Source organism: Ambystoma mexicanum, chromosome 7p (genome assembly GCF_040938575.1).
Source record: "Ambystoma mexicanum isolate Mex_15411 chromosome 7p, UKY_AmexF1_1, whole genome shotgun sequence".
NCBI lineage: Eukaryota > Metazoa > Chordata > Amphibia > Caudata > Ambystomatidae > Ambystoma > Ambystoma mexicanum.
Genome location: NC_090939.1, coordinates 1,202,221 through 1,222,094, shown reverse-complemented (window position 1 = coordinate 1,222,094; position 19,874 = coordinate 1,202,221). Strand labels below are relative to the sequence as shown.

General features: G+C 48.5%; 1 protein-coding gene across 1 annotated transcript in view; it reads right to left on the bottom strand.

Annotated features, from left to right (window-relative positions):
- Nucleotides 1–6,628: 6,628 nt before the first annotated feature.
- The window catches only part of SLC22A15 (solute carrier family 22 member 15), a 398,229-nt gene continuing 384,983 nt past the window's right edge, over nt 6,629–19,874 (bottom strand). Inside the window, exons 11-12 of the mRNA XM_069635638.1 lie at nt 13,270–13,458; nt 6,629–12,362 (exon numbers count right to left, since the gene is read on the bottom strand). Of these exons, the coding sequence (XP_069491739.1) occupies nt 12,270–12,362; nt 13,270–13,458 (282 nt within the window). The 3' untranslated portion in view covers nt 6,629–12,269. The remainder of the gene's footprint in view (nt 12,363–13,269; nt 13,459–19,874) is intronic.

The following is a 19,874-nucleotide window of genomic DNA, read 5'->3' as shown; positions in this document are numbered from 1 at the left end:
GGATGGAAGGCTGAATTCGGAATTCTATGCTACCAACACCTGCAAGGTCGTGTTCTCTGCATCTTCGGCCTATTCGGAGTGGTGAGTAACAGCAGCCATACAATGGGCCTCATTACAAGTACACCGGTCTGGAGTTAATGCCGGCGGTAAAACCATACCGGCACCGTTTCCACGGCCGCCCAATCATGACCCGCGGCCCCGGAAATAGCACCTCCTCAAACCGCCACCACGGAGTTAAGGGTCCCATAAAGTCCACCTGCACGGAAACCCCTCCGTTACCGGCAACACGAAACACCGCAAGCATCACAACTAGAGCGGACATGGAAACACTGCCAGAAAAATGGCGTTAAAACCGTGATCACGGTGGTGGTACCGCCGCCACCGCGAACATGACGTTAAACAGTGCCAGCTGAACAGAATCAAGCCACAGGTGCACCAAATCAGCCCAGCTGGACCCAGCAGCACACTGGGAGCCCACAAAAGGGCCACACCCAGCCCAACACAACACAGAACCATGAGGGCAGCAGCTCTAGTAGCACTTGGACTGGGCCTACTCAACCAACAGGCAGCACTGCACATGATGGCAGTAATGGTGCAGAGGAGGAGGCGGAGGCGGCGCAGGCGCCAACCAGCCAACCCTGCACCTATGGCAAACCCCATTGTGCAGCCGCCACTACCCCACAGGCAGCCTGCAATACCACGCATCAGGGCCTCACCCTGGAACCTTACCCCAGGACAGATCCACACACTATACCGGCTGGACCGCCCAACAATCCTGTACATCACTGCCATGATTGAGGACATCAGCAGCCACATAGACATCCCCACTGCCATCCCCCCCTCCTGAAAGTTGCGTCTGTGCTGCATTTCCTTGGCACTGGCACCTATCAACACACGGTTGGTGAGCTGCACGGCATATCACAACCCTGTTTCTCGAAAATTCTGGTACAGGTACTGGATGCCCTTTTGCGCCATGTGTCAGAACACATAGCCCTACCCCGTACCCTCCCCGAGGTCATTGCCACAAAGTTGGCCTTCCATGCCATAGCAGGCATGCCAAATTGCATAGGTGCACTTGACTGCACCCACATTGAGCTGACAGTACCACGTGCAATTGAGATGGTGTTCCGCAACAGGAAACAGTATCACTCTTTGAATGTCCAGATGGTTTGTGATGCCACGCTACTGATTACACACTGCTGCGCACGTTTCCCAGGCTCAACCCATGACTCAATGGTACTGCGGAATTCCACGTTGCCACGGTACATGGAACGCTATGCCGGACAAAGCACATGGCGATTGGGTGAGTACAGCTGACAATGCTCCGACCCTGTTGAAGTGGTGTGTGTGTGTCCAGGCCAATAAGCATTGTGAGTGTGCTGCTGTGACCGCACATGCATCACCCCCCTCCATCTACCAAATACACAGCGGATGCCAAACATCATGAAGGAAGACATGACAGGGCACCACAATGTGCCCGTGCACACGCTGGCACAGCCAATCCTGTCACTGTCCCATACACCTTGTGCCACTGCAGACACCCACCCACAAATGGAACACTGCCCTCCCAATGCACGAGATGCCTGTAAATGAGACGTCGTGCATTGACTACTTCAGTACAGTGGAGTCACTCTGCCATGTGTGCACATCACTGCACTATGACATACTCACAATCCAATGTCACCCGCAGGGCACAGTACACATGCACATAAATGTGTAGGCCAATATCCAGTTGGGGACATCCACTGTGATGCCCAATGAACACTTCAAACCACTGCATGGCACATGTGCATGAATGAACAATGATACAAGATAGCACAGCATCAGATTAAGACATGATACCACAAACACTGACATGTCCCCCCATCTTCATCCCATGTAGGTGATGCTGGATATGCACTCACGCCACGGATGATGACACCTGTACGGAGACCAAGGAACGGGCATGAAGAGGCATACAATAGGGCACATGTCCGCACACGTGGAATGATTGAGAGGACATTTGGACTGCTGAAGGCCCGTTTCCGCTGTCTGAGCAGATCTGGGGGATCACTGCTGTACAGCCCAGTGAAGACGGGTAAAATCACGCTCGTATGTGCCATGCTGCACAATCTGTGCCTGCGCAGGAACATCCCAATGCCCCCAGGCGCAGATGAAGATGGGGATGGGGATGGAGATGGGGATGGGATGGCACCAACTCCCCCTGGGGGTGCACTTGATGGCCAAAGAGCACGGGATGAGCTGATTCGCATTTACTTTTGAGACACAGCACATTCACAGCAATGCATAGAGTGATGACAATAAATGATTTGTTGTACTGCAAATGAAATGATAGATGTCCACACATGTATGTTTTGCTTTCAAATGATGATATATTGATAAATTAACAACAGGGAAGGATGTGAAATGGTTAGGGAAGCTGTACACCCGTGCCCACCCACCACCCAAACGTACCCACCCCCACCCAGGCCCCAATGTTCAAACACCCAAAACAACCTTCCCCACCCCCAAACGTACCCACCCCTCACACCCTTCAAGTCCACGTGTGTCCTGCAGCGCCCCACACACATGCCATCACTTCCGTGTGCGCTTCTGTGCCTGTGCATCCTTGCCCGAGAGCCCCGTTAGCCGACTCGAGCGCCTCCTTGGACTGGCAGTAGTGGAGCTAGATGGGGTGGTGGTATTGGATGGCACAGAATCAGGTATGGATGGCATACGTGCAATATTTGCCTGTTGCCCAATCAACATGGCCTCTATGAGCCTGGAGGTGTTGTCATTACCTTCCTGCACATGGCGGGCCAGGGTGACAATAGTGCTGGCAAAGCGTCCAATGGACCTTGACAGGCGACGCACTGATGTGCTGTAGCACTCCCTCTGCAGCCTAGATTCCTCAAGCTGCCTCTCCACCAGCTGGGTGAGGGTTGCCTGCTGCTCCTCCATCCGCTGCATGCGGGAATTACGCTCTGCCATAGATGGGGTGGGTGACCTCATGGGACTTCTGAGTGAAGTGGGGCTAAACTCCAGCTGATGGAAGGAACCCAGGTCATCAAATGTGGGCGTTGCCCCCTGTGGCCCAGTATCAGAGTGCTCTACCGGGGCACTGTTGTCACTACAGGCCGCCTCCTCTGCAGTGCAGCTGCCTTCTGTGTTGGTTCGGGTGGGCATGGTGGGTTCCCGTGGCACCCGTCTTGCCTCAGGCAGCGTGGAGACGGTGGGGATGTCGGTGGTGGTGGCCGGCACATCTGTTGCAGTTGGTAGTGGGGACTGAGATGCCGAACTGCTGGCAGCATCCTCTTGTGTGGGGGCGGTGGCTTGGGCACGTGCCGATGCCGATTGCCTGGCCTGTTGTGCAGTGTCACCGTCACTGGATACGGCTGTGGGGACACAGAGGACATGCAATTAGTGTTGTGGTAGTGGCTGATGGGTGCATCACATGCATCATACAGGTTGGTCATTGTATAGTGTTCGTTACATGCATCTGATTGCTTGGGGTATGCATTGTTGTGATACTGGGTGCCATACGGATCTTGATGGGTCCTTTGGCCCAGTCATGCACTGCCGGGGGGGAGGGGTTAATAATGGGTCCTTTGGGCCAGTCATGCACTGCCTGGGGGGTAGGGGGGAGTTATTAATGGGTCCTTTGGCACTGTAATGCCATCAACATATTCTTTTATGGCATTCATGTTTGACCACTTACCAGCATCTGCAGGTGGGCTCACTCCTGCCTCGGTCTCCCCGATCCCATGAATGCACTCAAGGTGGAGGACACTGCTGAAACGCTCCTCCCATACTTGCAGCTTCAGTGGGGAAGCGGGTCCTCCACCTGTCCCACTGCTGCGTTGGCGGTGTGTGGAGATGAGGTTACAAACCCTCAGCCTGAGGTCGTCCCACCGCTTGTGGCAGTCCTTGACGCTCCTCACTGTCACGCCCACAGCGCTGCACTTGCATGCTGCTTCTGCCCACACTGCCTTCCTCCGCTGCTGTGTGGCACGCCGTTGATCGGCACTGAACAGCATCTCTGCATGCTCCACTATGTGCTCCACGAGCACAGTTAGCTCCGCCTCACTGAAGCGCTGTTTGCGCTGCCTCTGCGCTGGAATCCTGGCAGACATGCTGGTGGTCCCTTTTGCCATCTCACAGTATGGCTTGTGCTGACTCTGGATGGCAATGGATTGTGCTTTATATGATGGCCGCCTCTCCGTTTCCGGTTTTTGGCGATCATGGTATTTCCAGTTCCGTGGCGAAGGAGGCGGACACAGGTTTTGCGCTACTTGTGGCAGCGCTATGTCCATTTCCGTGGCTTTTTCCGTGATGGCGGTAACAACGTTTCCGCGTCCGTGTGGTGCGCGCGACCGACAGCACGTAATCGGACGGTGTTTCCGCAACCTTGCGGACACGGAAACTTTATTACCGCCGTCACGGAATCACCGCGATCCAAAGCTGCCAGGTTGTAATGAGGCCCAATGTCTTTGCCCCTTTAGACTCAAGGGGCAAACTTTGAGAACTATTCCAAACCTTCCCAATGCATTGACACGTCTTACCTGCCAAGATTTGTTGACTAGTTGTATGGGTTTGTGTGTAACGCTCACCTGATTCCCGCAGAGGCGCCGTTCTTGACTGGGTGAATGCCGTGTCTTCAAAGGTGATGTGTAACACACGGCTGGCTCTTTGGGCTGGACCTCTGTGCACTGTATGTCTGACTCGAAGGGTAAGATGTCTGCAGATAGAAAATATGGGATTAATGAACTGGGGTTATTGGGTGCCTCTCTCATCTTCCCTTTCTCTTCTCCTGTAGGACCCCAAAGGTTAACGATCTCACCTTAGGTAGGTGAACGCCGAGCTCTCCATCTGCCTCGGGGGCAGGGTGCCGTAACCAGTTTCTTCACTGGATAAGGGTGCAGGCCTCTTGACCTCAGAGGACTGCTGTCCGTCGTTTACTGCACGAACGGTAAGTTCTGGGCACTTCAAATGTCTTAAAAGTCTTTAAGTGCGTAAGGCGTAGCTGCTGTGGAGCGGTGCCGAGGAGCACGTGAGTACGGCTTTTGACTTATGTAAAGTTCTTTTGTAATGATACCTCTTGTTTTGCAGGGTTCCGGCGATGGCGGATGGCGGGCTGAAGAGAGTTGAGGATCGAACCCGCGTGAGGAATAGAAGCGCTTGGAAGCACGTAAGTGAGCGCTTGTTGCCTGCTTCACGATGCGTACTAACTGTCTCTTTTACCTTACAGGTACAAGTTCGGAGCTTTAGAGAAGCTGAAGGGTGCTGGGATACCCGCTGATTTCGGCGTGGGAAGGAGTGATGGCACGTGAGTAGTAAAGTTGCCCAATGTCTCTAAACGCACCTTCTTTTGCCTTTCAGATGCGGGATGCAGCGTTGAAGGCCTCCGGAGTGTGCGAAGAGCCGGTAAGGTTTTGTCTTTCAGATGCCGGAATGCAGCGCGAAGACCTCCGGAGCGTGCGAAGAGTCGGTAAGCCTTTGTCTTTCAGATGCAGGTATGCAGCGCGAGGCGTTGGTGACAGCCGCTGGACCAGGTAAGAGATGCGCTGCCACTGAAGACCGTAGTGCTAACCTGTTCTTTCTTTGTCTTTATAGGTGCTGCTGAAGACTGGATTCCAGGATGGTAAGCCTTTGTTCCCTTAGGCACAGGATCAGAAGACACGGTGAGCGTTCTGCTGCAGAGAATGCAGAATAACGCAAAGCAAGATTCATCCATCGGGTGTGGTTTAAATAGCCTCCTGTAGTGCTTAGGTGTCTCCTTCCACAGCCTCGCCTAGGTAAGAAAAGAGTTCCTGCTTTCCAGAAGAGTTCCAGTGTTCTGAACCCAGGGAGTGGCTCCTGCCCCACCCAACAGGAAAAGTAGTCCCAAACAGAAGAGGATCAGGGGCTAAACTGGCAGGTAAGTAAGCAGCATGGTCTGCTGCAGGTAAGTCCACCCAAGCATTATGAGCCCGGCGCTTCCAGCGCTGGGACTGGGCATATTTATGAGCCTGGTGCCACTGGCGCCAGGACAGGGTCCAAAAGGTCCCAATTGGGACTGGCCGGCACCCGGAACCGGGGTTATGGGTCTGCTTCCAAGGGAGTTGGGTAAGTCCTGACCCTTTGGAAGCAGAGATCATGACAGCGTGTCCCTATTGTTCACACATTACTGTTTTTAATGCTTTATTTGTAATTGTAAGTACATACCTTTTATGTAGTTATTCCTTGCATGCAAACATGTGATATTTTCAGTAGTATGTTGTGGAAACAACCTCCCACCGCCCTCTACTCCTGAGAGTGAAGCTTAGATTGCTTGGTCAGCTACCACAGAGTCAGGAAACCCTGCCACCCACTACAGGTTCATCTCCCCAAGCCCTCACCAGAGGACTAGCGTACTCTGGAGACCTTGAGGAGGAACCATCCGGCCTAGTGGAATTACCTCATGTGCCTCAGATCTCTTAAAGAGATACACGTTCGGTGCTTTACAGGGCATGCTCCGGTGCGCCCCTGTGGTAGAAATTTCCGTCAGCATGGGCGAAGGGGACGGGAATAAAGAGTACTGCTTGTACCAGACCCTCAATGCCTGATGAAGTGCCCCTAGAAAGAAGTCGTTCCAACAGGTGAAAAATTAACACCACTTTGACACAAGACAATTAATTAATTTGTTTTATTGTGCATGGGAACCTGCATTTAGTGCAAATCGCAAAGTAAATCCTCGCTTGGTGAGGAGGATTGTAAACAATATTGTTAAAATAGCACATGTAATGGCAAAGCAGGCTTCCTGAACAGAGCAGATGTTCCACAAATCTGGGTACAAGGACACAGGTGATCAGACTCCTAGGACACTCAGTCCAGAGAGAGATTGCGTAAGCCTTTCCTATGCCCACTGGGAACAGAGAAGTCACTCACCCCCTAGGGTCTCACCCATAAAACAAGCAACCAGGACATTTAAAATCATGTAATCAGACTAAAAGTGTAAACATGTATTATGGGGCTGGGGGTCTCTAGATAATTAATTTCTGGCCACACTATGAAATCGGTTTAGAGGTGAAAGCTCTGTGTCATTCCCAGGAGCACTCTGGTTTGTTGGTGAAAGACAGTCTCCCTGAGCCAAATATCTTAAGCCAAGCAATCTCAGAGGTAAAACTAACCGTGTCCATCCCCTCAGCCATCTAGCCATGAAGGGGAATGGATGTGTATCCCTGTGCCCATCTCCTGAGCCGTCCTACACTAAGGGCAAAAACACTACTGTGCCAATACCCTTTACACCACAACCACCAAAGGGAAACACCACCAGAACGGTGTAGTCCTTCAGGTGAAAGGCTCTGTGCCATCTAGCCCTGGAAGTGAAAAGGCTCTGTATCGTTGTCCCAATCACCCAACACCTGTACCGCCATGTCCTTAATGTCCTCATCAGCCAGTCCATCTAGAAGTAGAAATCTATGGCTATGTACCCAGTACTAGTTACCTGAGCAGCTTAGCTGCACTGGTTAAATGTCCTGTACTACTGTGCCAACCCCCTGAGGCACCCAGTGCCATGGATGACAGGCTCTACGTTCACACACATAGATCATGTATTCCTAGATGTGAAAGGCTCTGTATCGCTGTCCCAATCACCTGACGCCTGTACCTCCAGAGGTGAGAGGCTTTCCCTTACTATCCTAATCAGCCAGTCTATCTAGAAGTGGAAATCTAAGGCTATGTACCCAGTACTAGTTACCTGAGCAGCTTAGCTGTACTGATTAAATGTCCTGTACTACTGTGCCAATCCCCTGAGGCACCCAGTGCCATGGATGACAGGCTCTACGTTCACGTACATAGAACATGTATTCCTAGAATGAAAGGCTGCATATCACTATGCCAGTTCATCGATTCTGTAAGCACGTAGGTCCTGTACCTGGTGAAAGGCACTCTATTGCTATGCAAGTTCCCTGGGTCATGAACCCAAGAGCAGAAACATTGGATAAAAACCATAAAATTAGCTAAAAACTTGAAAAAAGTCCACTAAGCCTTTGCAGCTGCAACTTCTGTAAAAAAATAATAATAAAAAAGGCAAGTTTCAGCAATGCAAAGCAAACTTCATTCTGCTTCAAATGTAAATTATTCATTTAACTCACCCCCAAAAAATAAATAAACATCTCTAGGCACAATTTATTAATAATATAACACGAGGTAGTGTTAGACCGTCCAATGCTATGACTCGTGCACAGCCAGCAAGTTCTAGGGTTAAGGAATGCAGGGACCCCGCAACGAGTCTGACCTCAAGAGGGGAGAGAGCCCCCCTTATCCCCCAGCTGCAGTAGCAGCTGGTGTGCCCACCACCCATGCCGACATGTGCCGGGGCACTAACAAATACACCGCACCATGTACCGGAAGAGGGTGGAACATGGAAGACATCAGCGATTATGCATTTACTGCACAGTGCCACCTAGTGAAGAAGGAAACTGCGGAATAGTGAAGGGCAATAAAGCGAGGAGATCCACATGGGGCAGAAATAGGGGAGGGAATGAGCCAAAGGAACTGGGGTATCCTATGCCAGGCATTGCTGGAAGGTTGGGTAACACATACATGGAAACCTAGGAGAGAGCAGAACAAGAAAGGACATCAAGGAGATGACTTACCTGCCAAAGGGACTAACATCTAAGAGTAGGCACCTGGGGGTGGACGCGAACAAAAGCATGAATGGCAAGAGCCAACGTGCACAGGGGATGGTGCGATGCACAAGTGCAGGAAACCTCTGACATTACATACCCAGGGGAGAGGGCCGCAGGTAAGAGAACATTTAGAGGATTGCGCGCCCGCGGGTAGCAATGAAACCTAGGAGTTTAAGCAAATGAGGATAGTGCAGTGACTGAGTGAAGGCACCCACAGGTTGCATGCCCAAGGGCTAAGGTAATGAGTAAGAGAAGCACCGCTAGGAGATCAAGTTCCTGGGGTGAAAGGGCAAGGAATACAAGAACACCTAGAGAGTTATTACCTCAAGGGTAAGGATATTCAAATGAAGCCTAGAAGCTTATATACCTGGGGATGGGGAAATTAAAAAGAATAAAAGTACAGTCTACTACATAACAGGGGTTCAGGGAAACCTAAGAGATTACATGCCCTAAGGCAGAAACGAAGGATATAATAAAACCTAGGAGATTCCGAATCCAGAAGAGGGAGCAATTATGCATCCACTGGACAGAGCAATGGATGAACAAAGGAAGCCATGGACATTGCACACTCAGTGAATGATGCACCCAGGCATTTGGCAAGACTAGAAGATTACCTACTGGGGGCCGAGCAATGAATAAAAGAAGGAAAGCCCTGGTCCACCGGGGAACTGAGTCGCACTGTAGATCGACTTTCCTACTAGTGGTCCTTTGCCCCCTACCCCACCCATTCCCGCCATACCAATGGAATGTTCTGGCTGCAAGAGTCCAGGACCTGTTTTGCACTGCAAAACAGATTTTGGTAAAAGGGCAAATGCAAGATATTTGATCTGATGTGCATGTTGGCTCCCAGCTAACCAGTTATTTTCTCTTTGTCAATTTCCAAAGGAATATTAGACAACATATTATCGGACAGTTGCCCAGTTAAGGTCAGATCTTGATGGCTGGTAAAGGCTGCCACAGAAGAGGGCGTGCTGGATTGGGAGGCCCTTGAGGCAGCCAGTAATGGCTTCTTGGTCATGGGCTGTGTGAAGGTGCTGAAGAGATGGGTTAGGAGGCCCTTGAGGCAGCCAGTAATGGCTTCTGGGTCATGGGCTGGGTGAAGGTGCCCAACAGATCGGTTGGGAGGCCCTTGAGCCACATGGCATCAGGAGCGAAGTGTGTCAAAGTGAAAGCTCCTGTTTCTCCCGTTCTCTGTTCCATCCTCTGGTGAGGGGTCCGTGCAGAGAGGATCCGGACCCATAGTAACGTCTGGAGTGACCAGCAATGAAACACTGTGCCCAGTATTCCTGGCCTCTCCAAACAGGGAAGAGGAGGTGTCTAGTGGAAATTCTTAAGAGAGGGATAACCAACCTATACATATTCATGTCTAAGGAGACCTAAAAAGGAGCGCAGGACTCGGTCAATAAGACTCTAAAGGGGATCTGACAGAAGATGCTGAATCAAAGAGCTTCTCTCCTTCACTTTCAGCGAATAGGTTGCTCATTCAGTACTGCGCTTCACAACTATGACCCAGAAGGGTGCAACCAGTTCGGTGGACCCCTTTTTATCTCAAAGAACTTTGTGTTTATGTGGAGTTGACGAGTCCTTCAATCCTTGTCAGCTTCCTGAAACTTCTTAATCACCTTGTTGTGTCCAATATTGCACCCACACCTGGATACCGCAGAGATCCACAGTGCAAGGCTTGCTCAGGCTGGTGGAATCAGACCCAAACGGTTCCAAGGAGTGTGACTGATTTTGGTGAGAGCCATCTGAGGGGGAACCCTATGGCAAGGCACAGGACTTACTTCTTAGTTGACCCTGACAGGGTCATAAGTAGAGGATCATATATCACCTGGACCAGGCTTCGACAAGCTACTGTAAGATTGTCCAAGCTACTGTAAGATTGTCCCACCAAAGTGGCTGACAATAGCAAATAACCTGAAGGGGGTGCCATAACTGGTAAGGAGTGGATGAGAGTTGCAAATCACTGCTTTCCTGAGGTTAAGAATGTACTGCTTACGAGCTACATGATCGGGCAACACTAGAGAAGTGCTGAACCCAAAGAGATGGGGCCGGTTTAAGGAGACTAACAGAAAAGGTAGACCGAGGTTGCAGACCGGGCAGTCGCGTGTGGCCTCCACTGACAACAATGTTGGTCCGTAGTGGGTACTGCAATGGCCACAAGTGGCATTACTTGAGGACCATCATGAATGCATAAGACATTCAGCGTGAAAGCCAGCAGCCAACGTATTAGCACATTTACCACGAGGAATTGGATTGTAATGTGCAAGAAATACAAAGAACATCCAGCACTAAGAGTGGAAGACAAAGTCTGGGGTGCGGGATACAAGCTGTATTTGTTGTGCAATGAACATTCTATTATGGAGGAAGGGGGGGGGGTGTACCAATAAGGGAGGAGAGGCAGTCCTAGTGGACATACACCTATTTATCTATTTTTGTGGGGTCAAAAGAATAGAAAAAATAAACCTAGAGGATTATGTACATCAATGGTGAGATAAACCACAGAATGTATGTTTTTGGTTGAGGCAACGTGGGAAACACCAAGGTGATTGCGAACGCACCGCACAGAAACAGAGGGAATGACATAAGGTGGAAAACAGTAGAACGAATCAGCGGTAAACAAGGAACGTAAAGATTATGAAACAAGCTACGGAGGAATCAAAGTGGGAAATACACATTGGAGATTTCGTACCATCGGGTAGGGCACACAACTAGGGGAGCAATGTTAGCAGATTACCCTTTTCTGGGTGCTATTAAAAGTGCAGGGCTCTTTTCTCAGATTGTCCACTTCTTTCAGGTGCTGTTCTTCACAACTCAAGACGCAGCTGCATTTCACTTAATTGTCTAACTTCTATGAGAGCACTCCTTACTATAAGAGGCACCTCCCACAATACAAATCAACATAGTGTCATAAGAAGACCAAACCAGAATGCATCATTTAGTACCCGCATATTGTGTTAGTGAGAACTTTGTGCATGGGAAGGAACGAAGTCCCTTCTAGACCCAGACAGAAGTCTTTCTTGGGCCATAAACTCAATGGTTTCAAAACATTGTCCCTTAATGGGCATTCAGAATACGGCATTGACCTATTACCATGGCATGCCAGTGTTGGGTCCCAAATGTGTTCAGTTGATTGAAATATTCCTCACCGGAAGGCAGGCAGGGCTTGGTCCTTATTTGACACTGGAAAACTCATGCCTGTAAAACTATGACTGACCCAATGCTTGAGAGATCCATGAAGTATGATATGAGACAGTTGCACTACAGAATATCTTCTGCTGACCTTAAGCTCACACCCTAGAAGAGGAGGCACTGCACCCCATAAACAGTAAGATGTTTAGAGTACTCATGGGGGCACAAACCTCAACCATGACACCTCCCCCAATAATCAGCATTTACAGTGTTTACAAAAAAGGCATTTTGTTGCATAGAAGTCTTTTTATGATGCTCGTCACAGTCTTTTGCATAAAGGAGATGCATGCCATGCTCCACCCCAGAGGCCCGAGACACAAAGCACTAGGGCTGGTTGGAAGTCTGGCCCTGGTGCTCAGTGTTTCTGGTCAGCTCCTCTCACAATGGTGCGAAGAAATCCTGAAGGATAGCACAGACAGGCAATGCTTGGAAATCCGTCTGCTTCAATCATTTCATCAGCCGCGATTCCTCCTCCGCATCGTAGAACTCTTCCTCGTCTGCGCTGCTACTCTCCAACATGGGATCCTCCCGCAAGTCATTCTAAAAGACAAAGACGATGGCCATCAAGGACGACCTCCGGGGGGCACTTGAGAACATGCAAGACAATTGGATCTTTTGCAAGCTTTGCTTGGTCTAGAACCTCTGCAATTCTTTCTTTTTTCATTCCCTTCAATGTATTATTTTATGCAGTAGCTCAAATTTGTCACACACAGGAAAAATGCAAACTGAATAGAAAGAATGTCACATTACTAGGATCACTTGCACTGCATTTGCTGATCACCTTTCTTTTCACCTCGCTAACGTCCTGTCCCGCACGGTCTACACTTCCCTTACCTCCCACTTACATATACTGAGAACCATACCCTTCTTCCCTCTTGGCTACTGTTGCATCTGTGGCTGGAACAGGTTTATCTTTGAAATCAATTTAGTGTCTACCTGCTTATTACTCTTATTCTCATGCACCTCCAGGGTCCTTTTTTATATTTCAATTACAGTTCAATTACAGTTCATTATCCACTGTACGTGGTTTCTATGGGGCAAGGTAAGGTTCTTTTGGTTTTATCCTAATTGCTAAAATGCAGATCTTCGTCATCGCCTGTAGCAGACCCCTGGGTCAGCCTGTGGAGACATTCGCTCCCTCAGTCATCCTACAATCAACAGCTCTTCACAGAAGGCTCATCTTAAGCTCCAACCCATTTCTTTCCTACTTTCATACACTGAGCTAAAAAGAGCAATTTAGTGTCGCCACAGAGCATTTGTTCCCATGGTCCATAGTTTGCATGTTTATGGTTTTAACGTTACTAAAGATGACATGTGGCAGTCAAACCTTTAATCCAAGCAGCACAATTATGAGACCTCTGAAAACATGCGAGACACCCCCATCCCCCCAATGAGATCCAATGACCCAATGCAGTCTGTGCTACACCCTGTAACAAGGCCCACATACCACTTTGCTCTTAAGGGACTGCAGGGGCACGGTTTCCTCCCCAAGGCGGTGGTAGGAGCAGGTATCCAGGTCTGCAATGGTGTCCGGAAGGATTGTGTTTAGCGTCTCTGGCAGAAAGAGGGTAAGGAGCCCAGCAGACAGTCCAGTGGCACCAAAAACGATGAAAGGCAAGGCCCACTGTACAGCCCTCTGCAAGGTGAGAACGGTGAACGGGTTAGAAGTCATCATAACGTCTTGCAAACAGCAATCAATCATGACAGACTCTGGTACGGTGCATCACTCATTCTCACATCACACGTCTTAGTCATACTCGCATCACCTTCAAAGCCTCCCTCATTCTCACATTACATGCCTTAGGGACAAAAAAGGTAGCAGGCGCCCCTCTCTCGAAATACACGGCATGATAACCTGTTCAGTGGTTTGTAACCACTTGAGAGTTCGCAGCCATCTGCTTTTTGCTCACTGTACCTTTCACAGATGGGGAAATATCCATTTGCATATCAATCTTTGTCCTGCCCACATGGGCAGTCCAGCACCGAAATGCAATGGCAATTCCCTTCTGAACAAGAGTTTGTGTCTGGAGCCCAAGGCATTAGGAAAAGCGAGTGGGTTGCCAGAGGCTAGCCTGTGTGAGCGACATATAGGCCAGGATATTTGGTTAAAGGCAAGGGATGAGCAAGTCTGAGAGATCAGAGAAACGCTGGCAGAGTACGTACCAAATTAAGGCATGGCAGAAGCACAGGCAGGAACCCGGTGCCGTGAGTGGGGGAACGGAAAAAGCCATAAGTGCAAGAATCGAGAGCCAGGCGGGCACGTAAGCCAGTCGGCGATTCAATAGATATAACAGGTCTCGGGGGTGGGGAAGTGGCCACGGGACCAGTTTGCCAGTGAAACAAAAGGAGAGGTGAAAAGTGGCTTCCCCAGTTGAGTGTCGGCAGGTATGGATGACCGATGCATGGCAGGCCCCGTGTTTGAGCCTAGCGCCAAATCTTCTGAATAAGAAGGGATATGGTTGAGACCACCGTGTTGAGGCTATGCCTCTTTACCCGATGAGACTCCTACAGTTTGAAATGGCAGTCGTACTGGATTCAGTGACAGCTGCCACGTTTCATGTGATTTAAATACTACACTTGATGTGACCACATGATGACGTGTGCAGTGACTGCACGCTGGTCAGTGCACTGCTGCCAATTAAGGCACACTAATGTAATACTGAAAGCGCTGTGGGGCAGCAGCAATGGTCCCCATTGGGAATGCCCTAATAGGCCACTTGATGGTGTCTAATGGTTGGTGGGTGAGTGAAAAAGCCAAAGTATAGCAGCGGCGAGGCTCCCCATGGGGCAGGAAAGGAGATGACACGCAGTGTCAGATGGAGGAAGGCTCTCCTCTGGCTGTGTCTGGAGTGTAGAGGTTGAAGGTGAATCTGGGGCCGATACATCCCAGAGTGTGCAAGATGTGGGGCCCAGGGGAGGTCAGATAGAAGCTGAAGGAGGTGGTGTAATAGAGAAGATGCTAGCGCCGTTGGGGCAGTCTTGCTAACGCTACTAACCCATTTCATCCTTCTCCCAACTCTGTATGCCCTGTCTTACATGTTTCTTCCTACCCTTCCATCCACACGTGCCACCGGCCTATATCACTTACCTATATTTGCAACACATTTTTGTTATTCTTTAATGTATGTATAACAGTGCAATTGCTTACAGACTTGGGACATCACACACATTGGTGACACATGCAATATTGGTTGTAATCCTAACAATAATCAGACTTGAAAATGACCTTTCTTTTCGGTCATTCAGCCCATGAAGCAAGGGTCAGTGGCCGCCTTTGCCGCCACTTTCTCTGATCCTCCTACTCCTGCGGCTGACTCCCAGTTTGACACAGCCCTCTCCAACCTGCATCTTTCTATCACCACCACTCTGGACATCCTTGCCCCTGTCATGAGAATCCATCTGAAGCCTACCCCCACGTTCAAGTGCAGGGTGGTTGAGAGGAAGTGAAGGACTTTGGGCACATCATCTGGCAAACTGACCTGCCGCCTGCTCCTACGGAAATACAGACTCTCTGTCTTCTCCAAGAAGAGGGTCCATATTCAAGCCTGTCTCTCTGCAGCCTCTAACAAAACAGCCAAACGCTTTAAAATCTGCAAGTAGCTGGCCAATCCTACTGCAGTCCCCACCTCTCCTGTTAACCTCCCAAGCCCCCTGTACGGCTCTGGCTTCTCATTTCACCACTAATACTCAGGACATCGTGCCCTCTCTGTCTTCTTCCTCTACCTCTCCATCTGAGGCCCCCTTATGCCGTCTCTCCTCTTCCCTTTTCCTCCTTCTCTCCGACAACACCGGACAAAGTTTTTATAGACCAGTCCAATCTATGAAAGTAACGTCCAAACAGGTGCTCCCCTGCTCTTCTAGAACTATTAAAGGACCACATTGCCACCCTCGCTCAAGCCTTGGAAGATTTCTCAATCACTCTTTCCCCTCTCCTTGTGCACACTCCCCTAAAAAAGCCTTCTGTCGATCCTACCTGTCTGGCAAACTAACGCCCAATTTCTATCACCCCTGGGCAAACTTCTGTAAAAGATGGCCATCTCCCAGTTTACTCTCCACACTGAATCTGTTGATTGTCTCCATGATCATCAGTCTAGCTTCCAAGCAGGCAGAGGCATGGAAACTGCTCTCCTGAATACCCGTGAAGATCTGCTCTCTAATCTTTGATTCCAGCTCTCCCTCTATTCTCATCCTCCTTGACCCTTTCCTCTGATTTTGATACAGTCAATCGACTGAGGGAACCTGGGCATCGCAGATCAGGTCCTGGCGTGGCTGACCACCTTCCTCCTGGACCGACCCTCCCAGGTCCAACTTGGGACCTTTTTCTCTACAACCTCTCTCTCCATATGTGGTGTCCTCCAGGGCTCTATCCTCTCACCCTGGCTCTTCAATATCTATCTGGCCCCTTTGGTCCATCTGATCTCCACCTTCTCTTCTAACTTTGTGTTATGCGGATGACACTCCGCTCTCTTTCAAGCTTCCCTCAGCCTCCTCTCCTTCCTCGCTCATTCATGTGTTTATACATGTTTTTATACTTTGAAATCTTATTGTTCCCCATTAGAGGTGGTCCTTTAATTTACAAGCAAGATGGTTCTCACACGGAGCAGGTATGAGCTCATTACTATAAATAGTGTCAGACCGGAGCCCGTTTTGGTAAAGGCATTGTGCACATGCCTCTATTTGCTGCATCCACTTTTTTACAAACTTCATTTGTAAGCGATGCTGACTGCCATCCCATCTGTACGCTGGCAACCCAGGAGTTCAAGCCCCCACTCATGGAGCTTGGATGAGGCCACGTCCCAGTGTTAGGAAGCCTATTAATGATCACGTGATTACCCGTATTCAGTATTTAAGAGTATCGTATTTAGTTCCAGGCAGCACACGGCGCAGTTGAGCGAATACGTCTGCGTTCATCTGGAGACTATACAGTATTAACTACAGGAGACCACGTCCCGGTCCCGGAACTACAGAGCATCTTGTCAGGTGAGCGAGTCACTGTACGCAGAGTGTGTTATGTTGCAAGCTGTAGATGCCACTAGGGCGCGCTGTTCCCTGTCTCTTACCGCAACTCCCATTTCTCCTTTAGAGTGGGAGAAGACTGCAGCTGTTGTGAGCAGAGGGCTTCAGAGACCCTATTTTAAGGCTTGCTTTAATCACAGGAAACATCATCTGAGTGCCGTAAAGGTAATTGACACATACTGAACCTATTGCCTGCATCGTTGAATGATAGAGGAAGAGATTAGCCTTTTAGTGAATACGGTATGTAGGGACACAGGAGTGTTAGATCCCGCACCACGTTAACGATAAGGATGTCATCCAGCCCCCCCACACGTTCAGATGTATATATTTTTTGACGAAAATACATACATACATGTACATAAATAGTTAGACATCACGTAAACAAATATGGATGAAGGTATGAGTTCTCGCCACATTTCTTTGCTTTGGTAGTGGCATTACCGAGTACCATATAATAAGTGACAGGAGCCTAGTTGTTGTTATTCACTTTTTCAAGGACAGTAGATGACTGCTCATTAGACCCGACTGATGTTGTGCATGGCCTTGGTATCCCTCTTACTCTATTTTGTCTCTCTCTCTCCTTTTTTTCGTATTGTAGAATTGGGGTCGTCTATTTAGAAGACAGGATACCTATTGCTGCCTGTGCCTTAAGGGAAATAATTTATACCTTGGCATATACGGTAAGCCCACTGTGAGGAAATTAGCATACCTCTTGGGTAGCAGGTGACATTGCATTTAGAATTAATATTAATGGCCTGCTTCTTGTTTTTCTCCTCCTCTTTCCTCTTTGTCTGTTCTTCTGGTCCATCATTTCTAGTTGTCCCCTCTAAAGGCCTGATCTTGGGACTCCTAATCGCCACACTTCACACAGTGTGAAGAACAAGAATACTAGCCTAGTCAGGAACAGGCTAAAGTGAATGTTTGAGGCTATATTGTTTGTGTTTTTTATATATTGTTTTTTGTTGGTTCAACCTGAAGAAGTCTACGGACAATTTATAGAACTTGTCTTTGTAAGATAGACGAAACATGTTGGGTCATACACACTGAAAAACAGTGTGATGAATCGTCATTAGATTGAAATTAGCGTCCCCTATAGGCAGACTAAGGGAGACTATAAAGGACAGATTGTTCTGGTAAGGCATCCTCAAATTAGAGGAGGTGTCTGATGCTGCTTAACCAACTTGGTATTGCAATTTATTAGCGAATTTGCACATTATTATTGCACTGAGAAAATGGTTTGGTGATAACACTGCACAATTGGTTTTAGTTTTGTATAGGAAGGGTGTGGTTTTATGAATATTTTTGTGTATGTTTTATTTCAAATCATTTTTAGGATGAATTTTAGAATATGATATTGTAGAATTGTGCCTCTGAAAGTGGTATGTTTGTAATGTTTGCATTTTTTAATGTTTGCAAGATATACGTGTGTCCTTTTTGTCAAAATAAACGAAATATGGTTTAAAGAAATTTAACGACTCAGGACCTATTTGGTACATGGCCCAAGTCAGGTATATTATGGACTGAAGAAGAGTGAGGAAGACTGTTTGGTTCTTTAGTTTTCGATTGTCCATAGGCAGACCTAGGGCTGAACCTAGCGGTCTATAAACGAGCCCGATCCAGTCTCTTTTTTTGGTTTATGTGAATAGATAACTGAACCCGATATCATCCTCAATGTCATCCACTTCTTCCTCCATTTAATCGTGCAGCTCTTTCAAGGAGTATATGGCCTCTATCAAGGTCCCATTCTTCTCATCATGTACAGGTTCATATGTACATCAACTTAGCCCTATCTTTGCGCACTCATCCTCCCTCCATGGCTGCGAGGAGGTCCAGAACATATCTGTTCTGTAGGGTCATCAATCCGACCACTCTTAACTCCTCCTTAATGGCATTGAAGCCTTTCACTGTGGTATTAATAGTTTGTAACAGTTCCCACCTAGATTTGACGATCAAAGGCACCTTGGCGAAAACGGTGGAGCTACAGGTGTTTTACACGCAGGGGAAAAAGAACACACTACCACCTGTGCCATTGTCCGCCCAGGGTTGCGTGGCTTGCTATTGGTAATCAGTCTGGTGCCGCAAGCTTTTTTATGATGGGTCATATTTATATGAACTACCCATATAAGAAGTGGCAGCATGACTCCTCAATGACATGTTTATATCCATGTTTCTCTTACTGCTCCTTAGATCATACACCATCCATGGCACCGTCAAGTACAAAAGCAATTCACACAGATAAAGCAATGTAGAGCAATAAGTAGGTGCCTAAACTACGAGACACTTTATCCAACAGCACTTAAGCACTTAAATAAAGGTGTGCAGTGCAAACACCGCAAAGCTTTTTGGCAGAGTTATATGCCGAAATATAAAGCAGAGTGAGAGAAAGTCAAATTCCAAGTCAATGTCACTTACTTCCAATAATTCGATGATATGATGAGCTGGTGTATGTAAATAGTGCAGAAAAGACAAGAATCTGTGGGCCGCACAGTGCCGCCACGGATTGCACAGACTGCACACTCCAAATGCCTCACTCGCTCAGTGCTCGGAGCAGGCTTATGGAAGGGCTAGGCGCTACACAGTATAGATCAAACTAAGGATCGGTTTTGTTTTCTGTGCCATTCACAATCAGAATCACAATGCTGGGAAGAGATATGGCCTGCACACTCAAAACGTCTTACTCCTCACTTTGCACTATGGAGAACAAAGTTCTCCTGCAATGTCAACCATAGGGACTGATCAGTGTCCCCAAAATACATAAGCTTAGCAAGGTAAGTGGAGAAAAGAGACTTTAACTTACCTCCAAAAGTCAGGAAAAGTTTCAAAACAATAGCAAAAGGAAAGGTGTCCCATTAAGTTCTATGGAGGGAAAGCAGTAAAAAGAAATAAATCTTTCCTAACATACTCCAAGATGGATAAAGCACAATGTACGTGCCAAGCCCCTTATCAAACAGGCAGTCAAACCAGATGCTGCTTCATTCTTCATTTTAGGGACTGTCGCCCACCAGCAATTCGATCGTTTTAGGGACTGTTGCCCAT